The following is a 17,882-nucleotide window of genomic DNA, read 5'->3' on the forward strand; positions in this document are numbered from 1 at the left end:
AATATAAAGCTAAAAATACCATGAATATATACTAAAACCATTAAACTAACCCAACAAAGTAATAAACTTTCATTAAGGCATTTCATCAAACACTTTATATGCATAGAAACCAAATCATAAAATTCAACTACAAATGTGTAAAATGTAAGCTCAAATCATGAAATCAAGAGAATGTAACAAGCAATTAATGTATTTATAACTTTAAATGACAACAATAATGAACAAAATATTCAATTTGCAAATTGAAATAAATTAAGGTTTATATTAATACCTTAAATGATGATGAAAATGAACAAGTAAAGAAGGAGAAGATGAGAATGTAGTTGATTAATTTAGTTGAATGAGAGGAATTGTGAATATGAAGTAAATGAGGATTGAAGAAATTTTTTTTTAGAGAACAACCCGCAGCTTGAAATGGCAAATGAAGTAAAGTGAAGAAAGAAAACCAGAAACTGGGGTTTTGTACAGCCATAAAACCGCCACTTGAAGTGGCGGTTTGATCCATATATATATATATATATATATATATATATATATATATATATATATATATATATATATATATATATATATATATATATATATATATATATATATATATATATATATATATATATTTAAAAAAAACGGAAATTCATCTATACCGCCATTTCATATAGCGTTTTAGTTCAGATTTCTAAACAAAATCGCCATTTCATGTGGCGGTTATATAAAAAAAAAATTAAAAACTGATCCTACGTGGACGGTATGTTGGGAAATACTTTCTCATGATACGTAAAGTGGGAATTATTGTTTTTGGGGGCAATATTATGGAAAAACACTCAATATTTTCAAGAGGTAGAGTTATTAAAAAAAAAAGACAAATAGATTGAATAATTCAAAACAACTTTTTCCTAATAAAAATACACTAATACTACTCTCTCCTATTCACCTTAGGAGTCCCATTTGACTTTTTACGGATTTTAAGGAGAGTCAAAAGTGGGACCCTAAGGGTAGGAAAGAGAGTGATATTATGGGTTTTTTAATGTAAGGAAGGAAAATTAGTATGGGTAATTGAGGGTATAATTGAAAATAGGATAAAGTTACTAAGGGCATAAAAGTCATAAACTCATACCAAAAATATAAATGGGACAATTAAAGTGACTTGACTATAAAAAGAAATGAGACACATAAGCTGAATACCAGGGAGTATTAGTTTACGACTATTTTGGGAAAATGTCGTTAGTAGTAACCGTAAGGCATTGACTATAGAGCAAATCTCTAATCTTTCCCCACGTCTTAGTTTTTATACAGTTCTTACTCACAAAGTGACAGTGTGACACCCAATAAATTCACATTTGCAATCACATAATTTTTTGATATCAAATCAATTCCAAAAACATTATTATCATTTACTCCATTTTCCCTGTTAAATACATCATCATATCCTTCTTCTTCATACCATCGTACGGAGATACCCATCAACTTCAATACATCCAATTATTAATTTATTGAAAGGGGAAAAAATGGAGATTCCGACGCCGGAAAACGGCGAAAGATGTCGGAGTACAGGGACACGGAATTGGAGGTGTCGTGAAAGAGCTCTCCCTGGAAGAATTTACTGTCTAAAACATTATAATGAAAGCATTAACCGGAGACAACTTCACCGCCCTAATAAGGAAATCTCCGACGCTAATCTGGTCGGAGATTCTTCTTCTTCTCCTTCCAATATTGCTGTTGAACCGTATCGACCGGTGATTGATTTCGGGTTGCAAGATAATTCCGGTTGGACCGGTGGTGAGCAGGGTTTTGTAGGGAATGATGGAATTTGCGTTAGTGAACCGGGTTTTGCCGTTAGAGAAGTGGATATGATTGGAAATGATTATAATGCGCTTGGAGATCCGTTTGATTGGGTCTATATTGAACCGGGTTTTGATCCCCAAAAACAGGTTTTATTAAAAAGCGGCATTGTAAATGACAATGTAGTCCTTCTTATGACGAGGGAGGCTCAATTTACTCCGAACCGCACCAGTCCTGAACCGAACCTTAAACCAAATGATCAAATTTCAATTGGAGGTGGTAATGAAAACACCAGCATTGCCCTTGGTTTTGTAGAACCGGGTTTTTTTGATGGAAATGATGGTTTTGTTATTAGTGAACCGGGTTCGGCTTTTGAAGGAAAAGAGAGGGTTTTGGGAGTAGCAAAAGACTATAATATCCTTGGGTGTGATGGTGAAAAAAGTACATGTGTAAGTGCTCAACCTGGTGGAATATATGGACAGAAAGAGTGTAAAGAAAAGGGTGTACTAATTGTAGATGAACAGATGGTAAGCAAAAGTATATCAAAAATGATTGGGAAAAACGAGGTTGATGGGAATTTTGATGAAATTGACGCCCAATGTAGTGAAGTTAGAATCAAAGAAATGATGAGTCAAGGGCAAAAACGGAAAAGGGGTAGACCAAAAGGTTCTAAGAGCAAGAAAAAGATGGTTGATGATCAAAATATGAGAAATAGGAGTAGAATTCAGCAGTCAAAAAGAGTAAGTGGGGTTTTTGATAATGAGAGAAATGATGATGTTGGTAAGAGGGTTCGGCAATTGTTTGAGTCTGATAGCGAACAAGAAGATTGCTTTCTGGGTATAAAAGATGTGAGTTTTGAAGATGAAAAGAGAATTGTGGGTTTTGAAGATCAAAAAGTAAGTGTTGATGAACAAGTTGTTAAGGCAAAGAAGAAGAGAGGGAGACCAAAGGGCGTGAAGAATAAGCCAAAATTGGGTGTTAAAAACAGTGAGAAGGAGAAAGAACAAGTTCATGTTAGTGCAGCAATGGGGTTTCGTTATGCTAAGATTAAGAATGGTTCAAAAAAGAGAAATAAGGATGTAACCTTTTCTGGTGAAATGAATCATGAAATTGTGATTGCTTTGGAGCGCCTTGAATCGGCAATGGGGAATAAGGCGGAAAGGTGTAGGACCCATCAAGGTTCAACGGAGACAATGAAGGATATCACTGTAGTGACTGAGTTTGAGAAGAAAGTTGAGAGGCGTGGGCGGCCCAAAGGGTGGAAGAGTAGAATGCAGGATGTGAAGGATGATCCAAGTTTTAAGGGAACTAATGGGGTTAAAGCTTGCCCTTCTCTGAAACGAAAGAAGCGTGGGCGGCCTAAAGGATTGCGAAACAAACGGTTAATCCTTGTTGATGGAGTCATTCACAAAGTTATATCACAAGGCGGAAGGGGATTCATGGTGCAGGAAGATATGGACATTTTGGGATTTCAAGGGCAGTGTGTAAATAAAAAGGTAGATGAAGAAAAAGTGTTTGATACATCAACAAGTAAACAGAAGATCTCTGACCGCCAGTTGAGAGCAAGAATTGGGGTGGAGGTAAAGCTTCCTTGAAATTTTGAGATTTTGTATTATATGAGTGCTAATATCATCTTTAATGGAGTCTTGAAAATTGAAAAGAGTATGCTAAGATCTCTTTTTGCATTTTGTAAGAATATGAACTAACAATTAAATGATATCTATGATTTTTTTTTGGTTGGTCTAGATCCCCAGCTTGTAGAAAATGTTTGAGATGTTTCACACCATTATGTTATATTTGTCAATTTTGAATGTCTCTTAAGTCATAGAAATTGGGATGGATGACAAACTCAAATTTAATGCTTATATAAATAGAGAGAAGAGTGAGATCCGATAAGAAGGGTGTTTAAAATAATTTGGATAATAAGTATTATACATCCTTGATTTCAAAAACATAAAAAAATCTAAGGTCAATGCAGAGCTAGGAAAAGTTAAATTGTAAAGGTCAATATCTATATATACAGAGAGGATACTACGTAAAATGAGAAATGCTCTTAATTTATAACATAATATAGTGACCAAAAAAATTATTCTTATTTATTTAGCTTCTTAATTGATCCTACGTCTATATATATGGAGCCTTCTACAATATGGATAAATTTCTGACATAATATTATTTCATTGTAATGTCTAAAGTTATCCTTGTTAACTTGCATATTTTTCATGGAGCCTTCTTCGATATGGATAAATTTCTAGAATAAGGAAACTTAAGAAGATACTATAAATTTGAGTTTTCATCTTTTTGTAGTCCCTAAAATAATAATTGTTTTGCATGGTTACATAAGCAGCATTGTAGCTAATCGGTTGCGTAATGATGTGTTAATATCATGCTCAGGTTATGTATATCACTCATTAATTTTGTCGTCAGGGTGGCAATAAATTGAAAAGAGAGCGAGCCTTAATGTGCCACCAGTGTCGCAGATCTGAGATAAAAGATATTATTGTTTGCTCATATTGCAAAAAGAAGCGCTATTGTTACTCTTGCATTTCAAATTGGTATGTTTGGAAAACTCAAGCTTTACCATTACAACGATTGCTCTTTCATCTTTTCATAGAGTTGACGTTTTATGATATGATCATTTGCATTTCAAAATTATGAATTTACAGTCATTCATCAGTTAGATGAACGTTTTGATCTCTAAATAAGTACAATGTATCGTTCAGGTATCCTGAAAGAACAAGGAAGGAAGTAGAGGAGGTATGTCCTTTCTGCCGTGGTAACTGCAATTGCAAATTATGCCTCCAGGATAAGCTAGTTATGAAGGTGAAAAGGCGTGCTTTCTCTTTTGTGCTATTTTTGACACTCTTGATGCTTAGAATTTGAATGTTTGAAAAGAAATTTGTTTTCAGGATAGACATAAAAATATGGATAGAAAGATCAAGTTAGAGAGGCTTATGTACATAATGTGCAAAATCAATCCCCTCCTAAAGCGTATACAAAAGGAGCAGAAAGTAGAGCTAGAAGTGGAAGCTACAACACTTGGTAAGCAATTTTGCTTAATGTCGGATATAATTCGACAACTTTTGAACTCATATTACTTTCAGGTTTCAAGCTTTCGAGCTGTTGGTATACTCGAGAGAGTTTTTATCATGTATTTGCTTCTCTTTGTAGGAAAAGCTCTTAAAGAAGAAGATATAAAGACGACTGGACTTGATCAAGATGACCGCATATATTGGTACGTGCCTATCCTTTTGGCTTGCCATAAATGATACATCTCAAATTTGTAACTTGATCCTGGGCATGTGACTGGTGCATAACTTGATAAGAGTGTATTTTTACTGCACCAACGAGTAGTTGATGAAATTTCCCTTTGTTTTTATTTAGCAGTTTGATAATATATTTGATTGTTCCCAAATGTGGATTATTAGTACTTGAAGACCTTGAAAAGTTGCATTAGTTTTTTTTGCTGCCAAAATTCTTAGGGAAAATAAAATTCAAATTAGATCAAGTTGAAATTAGATCAAGTTCAAACTAGGGGACTTGGGGCTGCTTGTTAAAACCCAAATCTCAGGTATATTTATCCGAGAAAAAAAAACACCAGAAATGCTCATATGAACAAGTTTAAAGAACACGCAGAAGACAATTGAGTGTATATGGTGCTGTTGTTCATGTTTATGATTCCGACACTTGCAAGTTTCATCCTCAGCTATTTAAGATTTTTTATGTTTATGGTCTTAAACAAAGTGTCCCATTTCCCATATCCATGTTTGTGCTCGCAGGATTTAACACGGGTACTTTGTGTGAAATGGAAGTTCAAGTATCATAGATTCATATTCTATTGTCTAACCGTGAAAGAGGGGACAGATAAACGATAAAGGAGAAGGATAATGTATGTAGATGATCATTGATTGATTTTTGAGTTGTAGATTAGTCTTAGATAGGACCAAACATAAGTATAATATTTGTTAGCAATGATCACTCACGTTAATTTTTTGGTTCATGTAGCTGACCCCATACTGTTGGGATTCGGGTTTTCGCCTTGTTGTCTACAAACAGCTGTGACTGTGCAAAGGCAGTAGCCAAGCACAATTACTCAATTGGCTAAGCCTAATTATTTTTCCCTTCTTAACATGTATTCCTTTGGCTAATTTGACTGCTTATTGGCATGCACTGCATGAATTTAATGTTGCTGAACTTCCACAAGTACTTAAAATGTGACATTATAAATTTGGCCATCTTGTTTTATTCTTTGTACGTAAGTCTTTCTCCGACACTTAATTTGAAAATTATGGCTAGCATTTGGAACTTAACAATGTTCTTATGTAACAGTGATAATTGCAACACATCCATTGTTAATTTCCACAGAAGCTGCCCCAGTTGCTCATACGATCTCTGTCTATCCTGTTGTCAAGAACTTAGATTAGGTGTTAGATCCGAAGACCTGGATCCTGGATCCTCATATCATGATTCATTGGCTAATAACCACAAACTTGATGCTGATAAATTACAACCAGGTAGAGGTAGCCGGAAATCAAATTTAGATGGTAGCATTATTTGCCCTTCAGAAGGATGTGGTGGTTGTGGACTTCACATACTTGAACTACGACGTATATTTGAACCTAACTGGGTAGACATGCTAATTGAAAGTATAGATGAGGTCACTACTGATTTTCATCTACCCAAGATAGATTCTTGTCAAGAATGCCCCATATGCCTCAGCTTCTCGGATGCTTCTGAAACAAGAAAGGCTGCTTCAAGAGAAAAGATGCATGATAATTTTTTATACTGTCCTAGTGCTGCAGATATCGATGAACATCAAATTGACCATTTTCAAAAGCATTGGACGCGGGGTGAACCTGTGATTGTTAGAGATGTATTCAAAGAAGGATCTGGCTTGAGTTGGGAGCCGATGGTGATGTGGCGGGCGTTCAGAGGAGCTAAAAAGATAATGAAGGAAGACACTCTTAATGTGAAAGCCATTGATTGTTTGGACTGGTGTGAGGTACGTGTTAGGTTTTCAAGGTATGCTATTGGATTCTGAACTTGCTATGTGATCGACCTGAATTGTTTCATATGTTGAAATTTGTAACGTGGTTCGCATTGCTTACCAGTATATATGCTATGCCTAGGGCTAGGCCGATCCTTTAAGTGACATTCTTGTTGCTGCGATGCTGATGGAAGCATCGTATATTCATTCCCTGACATACTCTGATTAGAACAATTGTTTGGGAGTAAGCACCAAGATCAAAAATGTAAAAGCTTTAAACTGGAGATTACAACCACTAATTCGATTACAAAAATGATAAACAAGAAAACTAATGTAAAGATAAAATCAGAATTTTGATATTTCTCTCGAGGCAACACAAGTCTTTGCTAAAGCTTTCTTTCTACCACTTGACCGAAACAAACCCAACATATGTAAAGAGAGAATTACTCAAAACTTAGTAATTGGAAAGTGTTCAAATGAAAGAATCAATTGATGGGAAAGGACAAAAATTGAACTCAACGCAGTTGGTTAGGTCACAAAGAACATGTTTTTTCAGAAATTTGTGAGAGAAATCTAAAATTTTTCCTTTAATCAAGTTTATATAACATAAACAAATGGGCAAAATATAACTTCCAACTTTTTTAATTATTAGTCTAAAGACTGTAGAGCACAATATTGGTATCAATTACCCCCTACGTACGGAAAGATCCATAACTGCAAATCCGCAACAGAACGAAGCAGTGCAAAGTTGAGCACTTGACGACTCGTTGAGGTCAACCTCAACGTCTCGTTGAGCCTTTGATAGCCTGCCACTATGTTTCATTTCTTGCTTTTTTGTTTTCATCGACCACCTGTTGATAGATACCTTAACTACTCGTTAAGCCCTTGTTCTGCGACACTACTAAACCCAGTAGATACATGCTCCTTCATGATCTAGCATGCATTCCTCCTATATCCATGCTCTAATTTAGTTCTATTACAAAACTTATCCTTGAATGCTCTAAATTATCAACGACAATAAGTCTTAATTGTGTTGTAGAATAAGGAGAGAAATTTCTCTTATTTATTTTGGCAACATTGGTTGGAATTTGGTAGCTTGACAAAATGTTGTGTTCTATTAAAGTTATCTTCTGATCGAAGAAGACAGTACATGTTTCTCCATAGCTAGAAGGTACAGAACAACCTATCTAAATCACTTTTTCCTTTGCAGGTAGAGATTGATATTTATAATTTTTTCAAAGGTTACTTGCAAGGTCGGCAACATAGTAATGGTTGGCCAGAGATCTTAAAACTAAAGGATTGGCCTGCTTCAAATTTGTTTGAAGAATGCTTACCGAGGCACTTTGCTGAGTTTATTATGATGCTTCCTTATAGCAATTACACACATCCTGAATCCGGTATTCTCAACCTTGCTACAAAAGTTCCCAATAGTGCTCCAAAGCCAGATTTGGGACCAAAGACATACATTGCTTATGGCATCGTAGAAGAGCTTGGCCAGGGTGACTCCGTAACAAAGCTGCACTGTGATATATCTGATGCGGTATGAATAGCATTCCGAAATTTATAAGAAAAAGAGCAGAGCTTTTATATCACACTTGACACTTTTATATCATACCTATGCCACTGTCACATAATTCACTAATCTCCTTGCGAATCACGAATCAAAAAAAGCGAATTATGGTTGAATTTGGGCTATTTTAGGATCATTTTGAGCAAATCGTGAATTCAAAAAGCGAATTAACTGGCGAATCATGTAACACTTACCTATGCTATTATGATTCATGTTAAGGCTTTCGCATTTTTGTGCTATTATGATTCATGTGTGTTAAAGCATTCACGTAGGTTTTCACTTATGCTGCTTCAGGTTAATGTGTTGATGCACACAACAAAGGTTAATGTCTGCTCCATGCAGCAGCGAGTCATACACAATTTGCAAAAAAGCTCCAGAGTTCAAACGCCATTGTCTTCAGATAAATTGGACAATGATACTACAAAAACCATTGATGTTGGCCTCAACTTCTCCACCGACACGTTTTTCTGCGCTTGTGGAACTGGTAATTTCTGCCTTTCCGTTTTCTGCTAATACATTTAAAAATGATACAAAATAACACTTTAATGTTTGAATTCTCTGTGCTAACAGAGTTGATACTGTAATAAGTGTTGGCCAATACTTTGTGCTAACATGAATCAAAATCACACTCTGATGCAGGTGAAAAGTGTTCTGCTAAAGACTTTCCGTGTGCAGAGGTAGCTGGTTCTGCAAGTGTTGATCATTTGTCAGAAATATCTTTTTCTGCACAGAAAAGGGAGAATGATCAGAGAGTAAATTATAATGAAATTCACTTTGCTAATGGAGCTGGCTTCTCAAAAAGTTTTGACTGTCCAGAGCTTGCTTGCATTGATGGAGAGTCGAACTTATTTTCCGCATTCCCTGGCTTAGATGAAAATATAGTCAAAGGAGGTGCTGTATGGGATATATTCAGAAGGGAAGATGCTCCTAAGCTTCAAGAGTATTTGAAAAGGCATCAACAAGAATTTTATCACATCAACAATCTTCCTGTGAAATCTGTATTGGCTCATAAAACTCTGAATTTATTAACTCTTTTTGTTTGATTTTCCCACTTATGGATTTACCTTGCTGTTATTTATTGTACCTAGGTTGTTCATCCCATCCATGATCAAACCTTCTATTTGACTAAAACCCACAAGAAGCAACTGAAGGAAGAGTTCGGTAAGAAAAGCATAGTTATTTTGCTATTTGTACAACCACTTTTACCAACTTTCCTAATGTATAAAGAAAATTTGTTGCAGGGGTGGAACCTTGGACATTTGAACAACACCTAGGCGAGGCCGTTTTCATACCGGCTGGATGTCCACATCAAGTTAGAAATAGAGTAGTAAGTCCTCAAAACCATGTTATGGTTGCTTAGTTTACATATGCATTTGACGGTTTCAACGTGCTCACAAGTTGTTGGTTCAGATGTGAGAATTTTCTTATGATGTGTTCATCCATCATGTTTGTACTTCCTCCTATTCTATTTAAATGTCCCAGTTGTTTTTTGACATTGTTGACCAATCATTTTAATTACTAGCACAATAATGTTTTATTACGTGCTAAAGTGGTACGTGTGTTTAGGCTTTGTAATAGATCATGGCTTTAAAAAAAAAAAAAAAAAAAAATCTGCAAACCTTCAGCCTTGAATTGATCCATCTGCTTGACGATTGGCATTCTTAAACTTTGTCAATATCAAAATTTCAGCTACATTGTCTCTTTTCTGGAAAACCAGAAATATATTTGTCATCATTTCAATCGTAAGAAGAGTGACCTTGGCTAAAACGTTATATTTTTTCAGTCTTGCATCAAAGTGGCGCTTGACTTTGTATCCCCTGAGAACGTTGAAGAATGCATTAGATTGACGGAAGAGTTTCGCTTGCTTCCCAAGAACCATAGATCTAAGGAGGACAAATTGGAGGTTTGTGAATACATTCTCGTTTCATAGCTTATCATGCTGTGTTCATTTATGTTTGAAGTACTTCGCATGAGGTTGGATCTTTTGTTATAATGCATTAGTTGCAAGTCTTGTAGACATTGGCAGAGGTAGAAAGCCTTCATGCATGATCATGGCAATGCGTTCCCCTAGTATACGAGGGATTGTATAGAGGCTCACCTTAATTTAGGTGGTCAAGACTTAGGAGTTCATCAACCTCGCCCCTCATACATAAGGGCTTTTTGATGCGCTTTTCTTAATATCTAAAAGAGCTACTTTTCTTACGGTAAGACCGTCTCATACAAGAGTTTGTGTACTTGAAATAGGTAAGCCAAGTAGGGATGCAAACGGGACGGGGCGGGGCGGGTATTGGCGTTACCATCCCCATCCCCATCTGGTAAATCAATTCCCATCCCCATCCCCATCCCCGCGGCGGGTATAAATTTTTTCCCCATCCCCGCCCCGATGGGTTTGTACCTAATACCATCCCCGCCCCCCCCACCCATCTGGGTATCCATCCCCGTCTAATACCCATTTTACCCGCCCCACCACCCGTCAAATCCCCGCTTAATACCCATCTGTGTCGCATATTTATATTCAATTATTTGGGCCTTAAAACCCATAAAACATATCCAAACTCCAAAGTCTCAAACAAAAACACATATCCAAAGTCTCAATTCAAACAAACATATATCCGAAGTCTCAAACAAACACATAATCAAAGTCTCAAACAAATATACATGTCTAATACAAAAGTATTTTAAGTTTCAACATCAACTCAAAATCATCTAAAGTAAATCAATCCAGATTAATCTCATCACTATCAAATTTCATTTCGCATTCTTCTTCCAACTCTCCAACAATTTTAGCAAAATCTTTGTCCTTAAATTCTCCACAATCTGCAAATACAAATGTTTTTATAACCAAAATTTATCAATGCATAAAAATTACACAATATTGATAGGATTAATGCTTACTTTTGAGGGCAGCCCAAATACAATTTTGAGAACACATTAAAGCTTCAACGACTTGAGTTAGTAGTCGACTACGATAAGGATCAAGAACTCTACCACTTGTGCTAAAAGCTGATTCGGATAGAACCGTAGAAATAGGAATACTCAAAATATCCCGTGCTACTTGTTGAAGAACGGGATATGTGCTTCCATTTGTTTTCCACCAATTTAGAATACCAAAATTATCTTCAAGTGGTATGTTAGCATTTTTCAAATACTTGTCCAAATCAGATTTTTCATAAGTTTGATTTTTGTCTCGCTCTAGAAATTGTGCAAACTCTTCCATATCAACATCATCACAAGAACTCCCACTACTTGCTAAATTGGAAGGTAGTTGCCTCTTACTTTGAGTACTCTCACTCCTAGACTCATAATCATCACTAATCTCCTTAATAGATTGCTAATTCTACTAACCTCTCTATCATACTTATATTTATCAAATAACTTTGCAAAATAAAATCGAATAAGAGCCATTTTATACCTAGGATCAAGTATAGTTGCAACTCCCATCAAACCATTCATACTATCCCAATATTTCTTATATTTCTCTAACATTACTTCCTCCATCTTCACAACATAATCATATGGAGATGAAAGCCAAGTAGATAGAGTAATTTTAAGTTTGCAAATTTTAGAAAAGTAAATATTAGCCGTAGGAGTTTTTGAGGCAGAGAAATCAAGGGTAAGTTTAGCAAACACTTCCAATAACTCACATATTTTCCCAACTTTTTCCCAATCTTCAGGAGTTGGTGGGTTTTTGTATAGTTTATCTCGACCACTTAAAACAGCAAACACTTCCTTATAACTAATAGCAACACAAAGCATTTCATATGTTGAATTCCAACGAATTTTACAATCAAGGGTTAATTTCCTTTTGTAACCGGAGGCTAATTGATTAGATACACCTTCAAACTTTTGCACTCTCTTATCAGAACCAGTCCAGAACCCAACATTTTCCCTTATTCGATTAACTCCATCATACACTACAGCATTTAATCCATCTTGAACAATTAGATTAAGTATATGTGCACAGCAATGCATATGTAAGAACTCACCATCCAAAAGTAGAGAACCATATGGGAAATAGTCCTTTATGATGTCCATCATAGCATCATTAGTCGTACAATTATCTACTGTGATAGATGCCAATCTCAAATCCAAGTTCCATGATTGAATGCATTGTTTTAATGCATCGGCAAGAACCTCGACATTATGTGGGGCAGGGACATAAAGAAACCTAGTCAAAAAAAATAATTGCATCAAAAGTAAATAGGTAAGTAAAGTATGTTAGCACAAGTACAATTAGTAGTTGATAGTAATACCTTATGATTCGACTTTGCAACTTCCACGCATTATCAATGAAATGTGAAGTGACTGCCATATAGCCTTTCCTTTGATTACTTGCAATCCACATGTCCGTAGTTAATGAAATTCGACTTTTGACTTTCCTCAACAAAGCTAGAATATTGTCCTTCTCATCCTCATATCTCTTCATTATATCCTTCCTAGTAGTGGTACGACACGGTACTTTAAAACCAGGTTGTAAAGTCTTAGAGTACTTCCTGAAGCCATAGTAATCAACCATGCTAATGGGGTACTCATGCAATATAATCATCTCGGCCAAGTCCTTTCTTCCATCTTCTTAACGGAATTCATAAGGAGCCGAAGTCAAAGAATTACTACTATCATTCACATTATGTTGTGTACCGAATAATCTTGTTTGCCGAAGATCTTGACATATTCGCTTTCGACAACTTTGAATGTGGTCCTTCAAATGAGAAGTTCCCGCCTTTGCACCGGCGGAAAGTAGCTTATTACAATGATTGCACTCAGCCTTCTCTACCCCACCAACTCTCTTTCTCTTGAAATCATTCAAAACCGCCGAAGTGTGCTTACTTGTTATAGGTAACACGTTAGGATCGGAAACAACATGTGCTGGACTTTCATACTCATCGACGCTAATAGGAGTACAACTTGCAGTAGTTGATGGGTTTGAAGCCATATTTATCTAACAAGTAAGAATTGTCTAACAATTACAAGAAAACTAAGTACATATGCCCTAAAAGGTAATAAAAGAAAAGCTAAACGCACATCATACACCAGTCAATAAAAGAATTGTCTATACTCATACTTTGTCTATACTCGAATCTCGAAGATAACCAAACACACAAGAGCATCCCTGAAAGCCATTTTGAAAACAACTAAACCCAGAAATTTCAAATGGGATCAACCAACCCTATTATCTTTTCAAAACCATTTATTTATAAGAAGTGAATAAATTCAATTAAACCCAAAAAAATCCAGAATAAATTCACAAAATGAACAAAAACAACCAGGAGAACATCATCACCATTTTTTTCCAGACACATATGCTCATATGCTCTATGTAAGATGAACAATCCGATATTCATACCAACAGATACAAACTGAAAACCTTTGCAAACTTCCAGACACAAAAACAACAATTCAAGACAAAAATAAAATAAACAAAAAGCAAGGACTTGAGTGTATAAAAAAAACAGAGAAACAGAGAAACCGCTAGCATCAATCTGTTGATGACGAAGTGCAACAAGGAAAATAAACAGAGAAACAGAGAAACCGCCAGCATCAATCTGTTGAGAACGAAGTGCAACAAGGAAAATAAACAGAGAAACAAAAAGCAAGGACTTGAGATGAAAATATGTTCTTTGATGCTTACCTGTTGATGACGAAGTGCAACAAGGAAAATAAAGCATCAATCTGAAGAAGATCTTGAAGAAGACGGGATTTTAAGGAGAAGATGTGAGTCTGTTCCAAGGAGAAGATGATTGCAATTTGCAAATGACGGCCAGCACAGCACAGTGAAGAAAAAGGGATTTCAAAGGCCCAAAGTAGATTTAGGGTTTTGAAAAAATTTTTTTTTTAAACAATATAAACCGGGATTTTTAAAAATTTTAAAAAAAATTTGAAAATACTTTCAAGCTTTCCAGAAATTTGAAAATAAATTTAAAAAAAAATTTGTTCACTGGGGTGGGTCGGGGCGGGGTGGGGCGGGGCGGGGATGGGGCGGGTATCACCTAAAACCCATCCCCATCCCCATCCCCATCCCCGTCCCCGCGGTGGGTATGAATTTTATACCCGTACCCGCCCCATGACCCATCAAACCGGGACCCATCCCCGCCCCTAGAGCCAAGCGTAAAGCTCAATGTACCTTGTTTTTTCAAACCTCTTAACACTAGTTTAGTTATCTTGCGTCTTTTATTAATTAGTTATTATTAGTACTGGCTGTGTAGTAGTAGAACTATATATTTTTCGTCTTCTGATTCAATGTACATCTAACTCCATTTTAGGTGAAAAAGATGGCACTTTATGCTGCAGATTCTGTTGTGAAAGAGTTTAATAAACTGAAGATTGATTCCAAATGAGGTTTTCGATTGTTGTTTCAATTGATTCACCATTCATCTCATTAATGTATTTGTAAACATTTGAAAATTAGGTTTAGATTTGAGATCTCATTGGCGACAAGGATATTAATCTCCTACCTGTAGATCATAGGATTAAGCAAATCAGTATATCAATAAAAAGTTCATATTATTTACAGAAATGCCATTACACTTTTTAAGCATGTATGTACACCTTTTAGATGATGTCAAATCATTTACAAAATTGCTACTGAAATATGTATATCATTTAAGCTTTTATGTACACATATAATAGGTTTTCACCACTTTAGTTGATTTTCACATGATCCAAATCCTTTATATATATATATATATATATATATATATATATATATATATATATATATATATATATATATATATATATATATATATATATATATATATATATATATATATATATATATATATATATATATTGGGGAGGGATTCAATAAGAAGGGTGTTCAAAATGAGAAGGATAAGAAGCATTCAACATCTTTGATCTGAATAAAATAAAAAAAATCCAATGTCATGATTGAGCGAATAGCAACTAATAGAAAATGTGTTTGAAGTTATAAACTTATAAATGTGTTTGATTAGTTGGCTATAGGACTTAACGACCCTAAAAACTACATATTATTATTATGTCATTAAGAAAAATTTAATATAATAATAAATTGCAGTCAGTTCCGGATAAATTAGGCACGTATGAACCAGATAGAGATGTTCATTCGGGTGATCAGGTCGGTTTCGGACGGGTATAATTCAATTCGATTGTATTTCAGATCGGTTATATTTTGGATGCGTGTTGCGACAGGTCACATTCGGGTCGGGTCGGTTAGTCACGGTTCGGTTGAAGATCGGTTATTCGAACTATCGGATTAGCATCAGTTCGGTATTGGTTGAAGTTCGTGTTGAGTTTCAATCGGTCGCGGGTTGTCAACGGTTAATAATTGGTTCGGCTTTACCGGATACAGATCGGATTCGGGTATTTTTCAAGTAGAACTCGGCTACGAATTACGAATTACTAATTACTATTGATCGAGTCAGCATCAGATTAAGTTATTAGTCATTTTTTAATGATGATAAGGTTCATTTACTTAAAGCAAAATAGTGAAAATGCAAATCAATTAGTGATCAATATTACATTGTTACTTTTACTTGTTTGACCAAAAATTAAAATTATAAAGTTCTATCAATTTTCATCTAATTCAATTAAAGTAGTTAAATAAACATTGACCATTGATTATTAACTCTAAATATATGAAACCATGTATTTATAAAATTATTTTATTAAAATATTTATCACTTTATTAAAATAACTAATAAGATGATTGAATATGAGTCGATTATACTTCTATGTAAAAAATTGGTTCAGGTTTACAGTAGTTCGATCTAAACTTTGTTCGGGTTAAGTCGGTTTTAGCCGGATCGAGTTTGGTCTCGAGCATGATTCAGATCGAATATGACTCGGGTCGGTCATTATTAGGTTCGAATAATCTCGGTTAACATTTATGTGTCGGTTAGAAAAATCGGTTACAACTCGAGTCATTTTTCCCATTTTCGGTTGTCAACCGGTTCGGGTATAGCTTCGGGTCAGATAACGTCGGTTCGATAAACCTAAAAAAAGAACATAGTTTTAGGTCGATTTACTTTCGATTTCGAATCGAATTTTTGGGTCGGATCACTTTTAAACAGCTCTAGAGCCAGATAGACCCTCTATCCACCACTATGATTTTATGAATATGTCACAAATTATTTTCTTAACACTTTTATGCATTCATTACCCATCAAATCACCTGTTGTTACCAAAACTAAAACAAATTAGATGTGGGGTTGGTTCATTAGTTGGCAAATGGTTGTTGAATATTTGTTTAACCAACTTGAAATGTTAGTTTTTGTGTTGCTTTTTAAGCTAGTTAAATAAGCTATTTGTGACAATATTTTGTAAAATATATATTTAATGTTGGTTGTTTATTAAAATAAAGCGAGACAAGCCAAATACTGGTAAAGAATACAAATCAAATTAGCTTTTTATTTTGGCTAAAAGCTAACTTTTCAATTAAAATAGCCAATTACTAAATATATTACTCCATCCGAATCAATTTAGTTGTCCCATTTTCTTATTTGACAAAGTCTTTTTAGTTGTCCCATTTTTATTTTTGTCAATCTTTTTTTATCTAAATATTCTTAGTTCACACAAGTAATTACGAATATACCCCCATATACCTTACTTACTCAACTACCCTTCACTACTTACCCTTTACTACTTACCCCTTTTAATGGACCCCACACAATCCTTAATAACCGTGCCCAAGCAAATGAGACATCTAAATTGGTTCGGAGGGATATTTGACTTTTTAATTAATTAATTAAAAAGCCTGAAGTAAAAAGCTAATCAAAAATTCACTACAAAAACAAATTACAAATTAGTAGGTCGACTGTATCCTAAAAGTTTATAGAAGGTAACACTTACTTGACAATTTCAGTATGCTTAAAACACCTATTTGATGTATTGTAAACCCCTACTTAACGTATCCAAAATGCCTAGTTGAGGTATCCTAAAATTCTACTGAGTAAGCATGCAGTTACATTACATTTTTCAATTTTGTATTTAAAAAATCTAATAAGCCAACCCAATTGAGACCATCCATTTAAAAGACCTCTCATAACAATTAGTGATTACAAATAGTGTACAAATGCAAATTCATTTGAAAAAATCCCTTTTGTTTCCTCTCAATGAAGATTTGTTAGGTGAATAACCGTGATTTATTAATTTGATAAATTACATATTTACATGTAAGTAACAAGTATTTATAGACTTATAACTTTAATAATTTTGTTTTCTATTTTATTTTTATTATATTATTAAATTTTCGTTTAACTTATTAAAATAATTTACAAATCACCCTAAAAAAATGAGCTAATTCCCAGAATATTGCGTAAAAAAAAAAAAAATTCCCACTTTACATAACTTGGGAAAGTATTTCCCACAATACCGTCCACGTGGAAAAGTGTTTTTTTTTATATTTTTTCAGACAAAACCGCCACTTGAGATGGCGGTTTGCCTTAAGCAGAAAAACGCCACATGAAGTGGCGGTTTGGTCAAGGCAAACCGCCATCTCATGTGGCGGTTTGGTCCCTGGTAAACCGCCACTTCATGTGGCGGTTTGCTTATGGCATTTTATTTTTT

The 17,882-nt window shown here is 34.9% G+C and overlaps 2 protein-coding genes across 3 annotated transcripts; one reads left to right on the plus strand and one right to left on the minus strand.

The window, feature by feature from the left end:
* Nucleotides 1-1,265: 1,265 nt before the first annotated feature.
* Nucleotides 1,266-14,919, plus strand: LOC130825057 (lysine-specific demethylase JMJ27-like). Of its 2 annotated transcripts, XM_057690087.1 has the most exons (14): nt 1,266-3,359; nt 4,207-4,334; nt 4,503-4,602; nt 4,689-4,821; nt 4,951-5,014; nt 6,109-6,293; nt 6,582-6,781; nt 7,977-8,306; nt 8,631-8,820; nt 8,976-9,334; nt 9,425-9,497; nt 9,578-9,663; nt 10,120-10,239; nt 14,597-14,919. In XM_057690087.1, exons 1-14 carry the CDS (start codon nt 1,506-1,508, stop codon nt 14,669-14,671), a joined length of 3,897 nt encoding a protein of 1,298 aa, XP_057546070.1. In that variant the 5' UTR covers nt 1,266-1,505; the 3' UTR covers nt 14,672-14,919. The 2 variants fall into 2 exon arrangements, with proteins under 2 accessions (XP_057546070.1, XP_057546069.1); XM_057690086.1 differs by having other exon boundaries at nt 1,267-3,359; nt 6,109-6,781.
* LOC130825059 (zinc finger BED domain-containing protein RICESLEEPER 2-like) lies at nt 10,499-12,882 on the minus strand. The gene is made up of 2 exons (XM_057690088.1): nt 12,590-12,882; nt 10,499-12,504 (listed from the first exon to the last, which is right to left on the minus strand). Exons 1-2 carry the CDS (start codon nt 12,880-12,882, stop codon nt 11,586-11,588), a joined length of 1,212 nt encoding a protein of 403 aa, XP_057546071.1. The 3' UTR covers nt 10,499-11,585.
* Nucleotides 14,920-17,882: the final 2,963 nt, after the last annotated feature.

The sequence above is a fragment of the Amaranthus tricolor genome, chromosome 10 (assembly GCF_026212465.1).
Source record: "Amaranthus tricolor cultivar Red isolate AtriRed21 chromosome 10, ASM2621246v1, whole genome shotgun sequence".
Classification (NCBI taxonomy): Eukaryota; Viridiplantae; Streptophyta; class Magnoliopsida; order Caryophyllales; family Amaranthaceae; genus Amaranthus; species Amaranthus tricolor.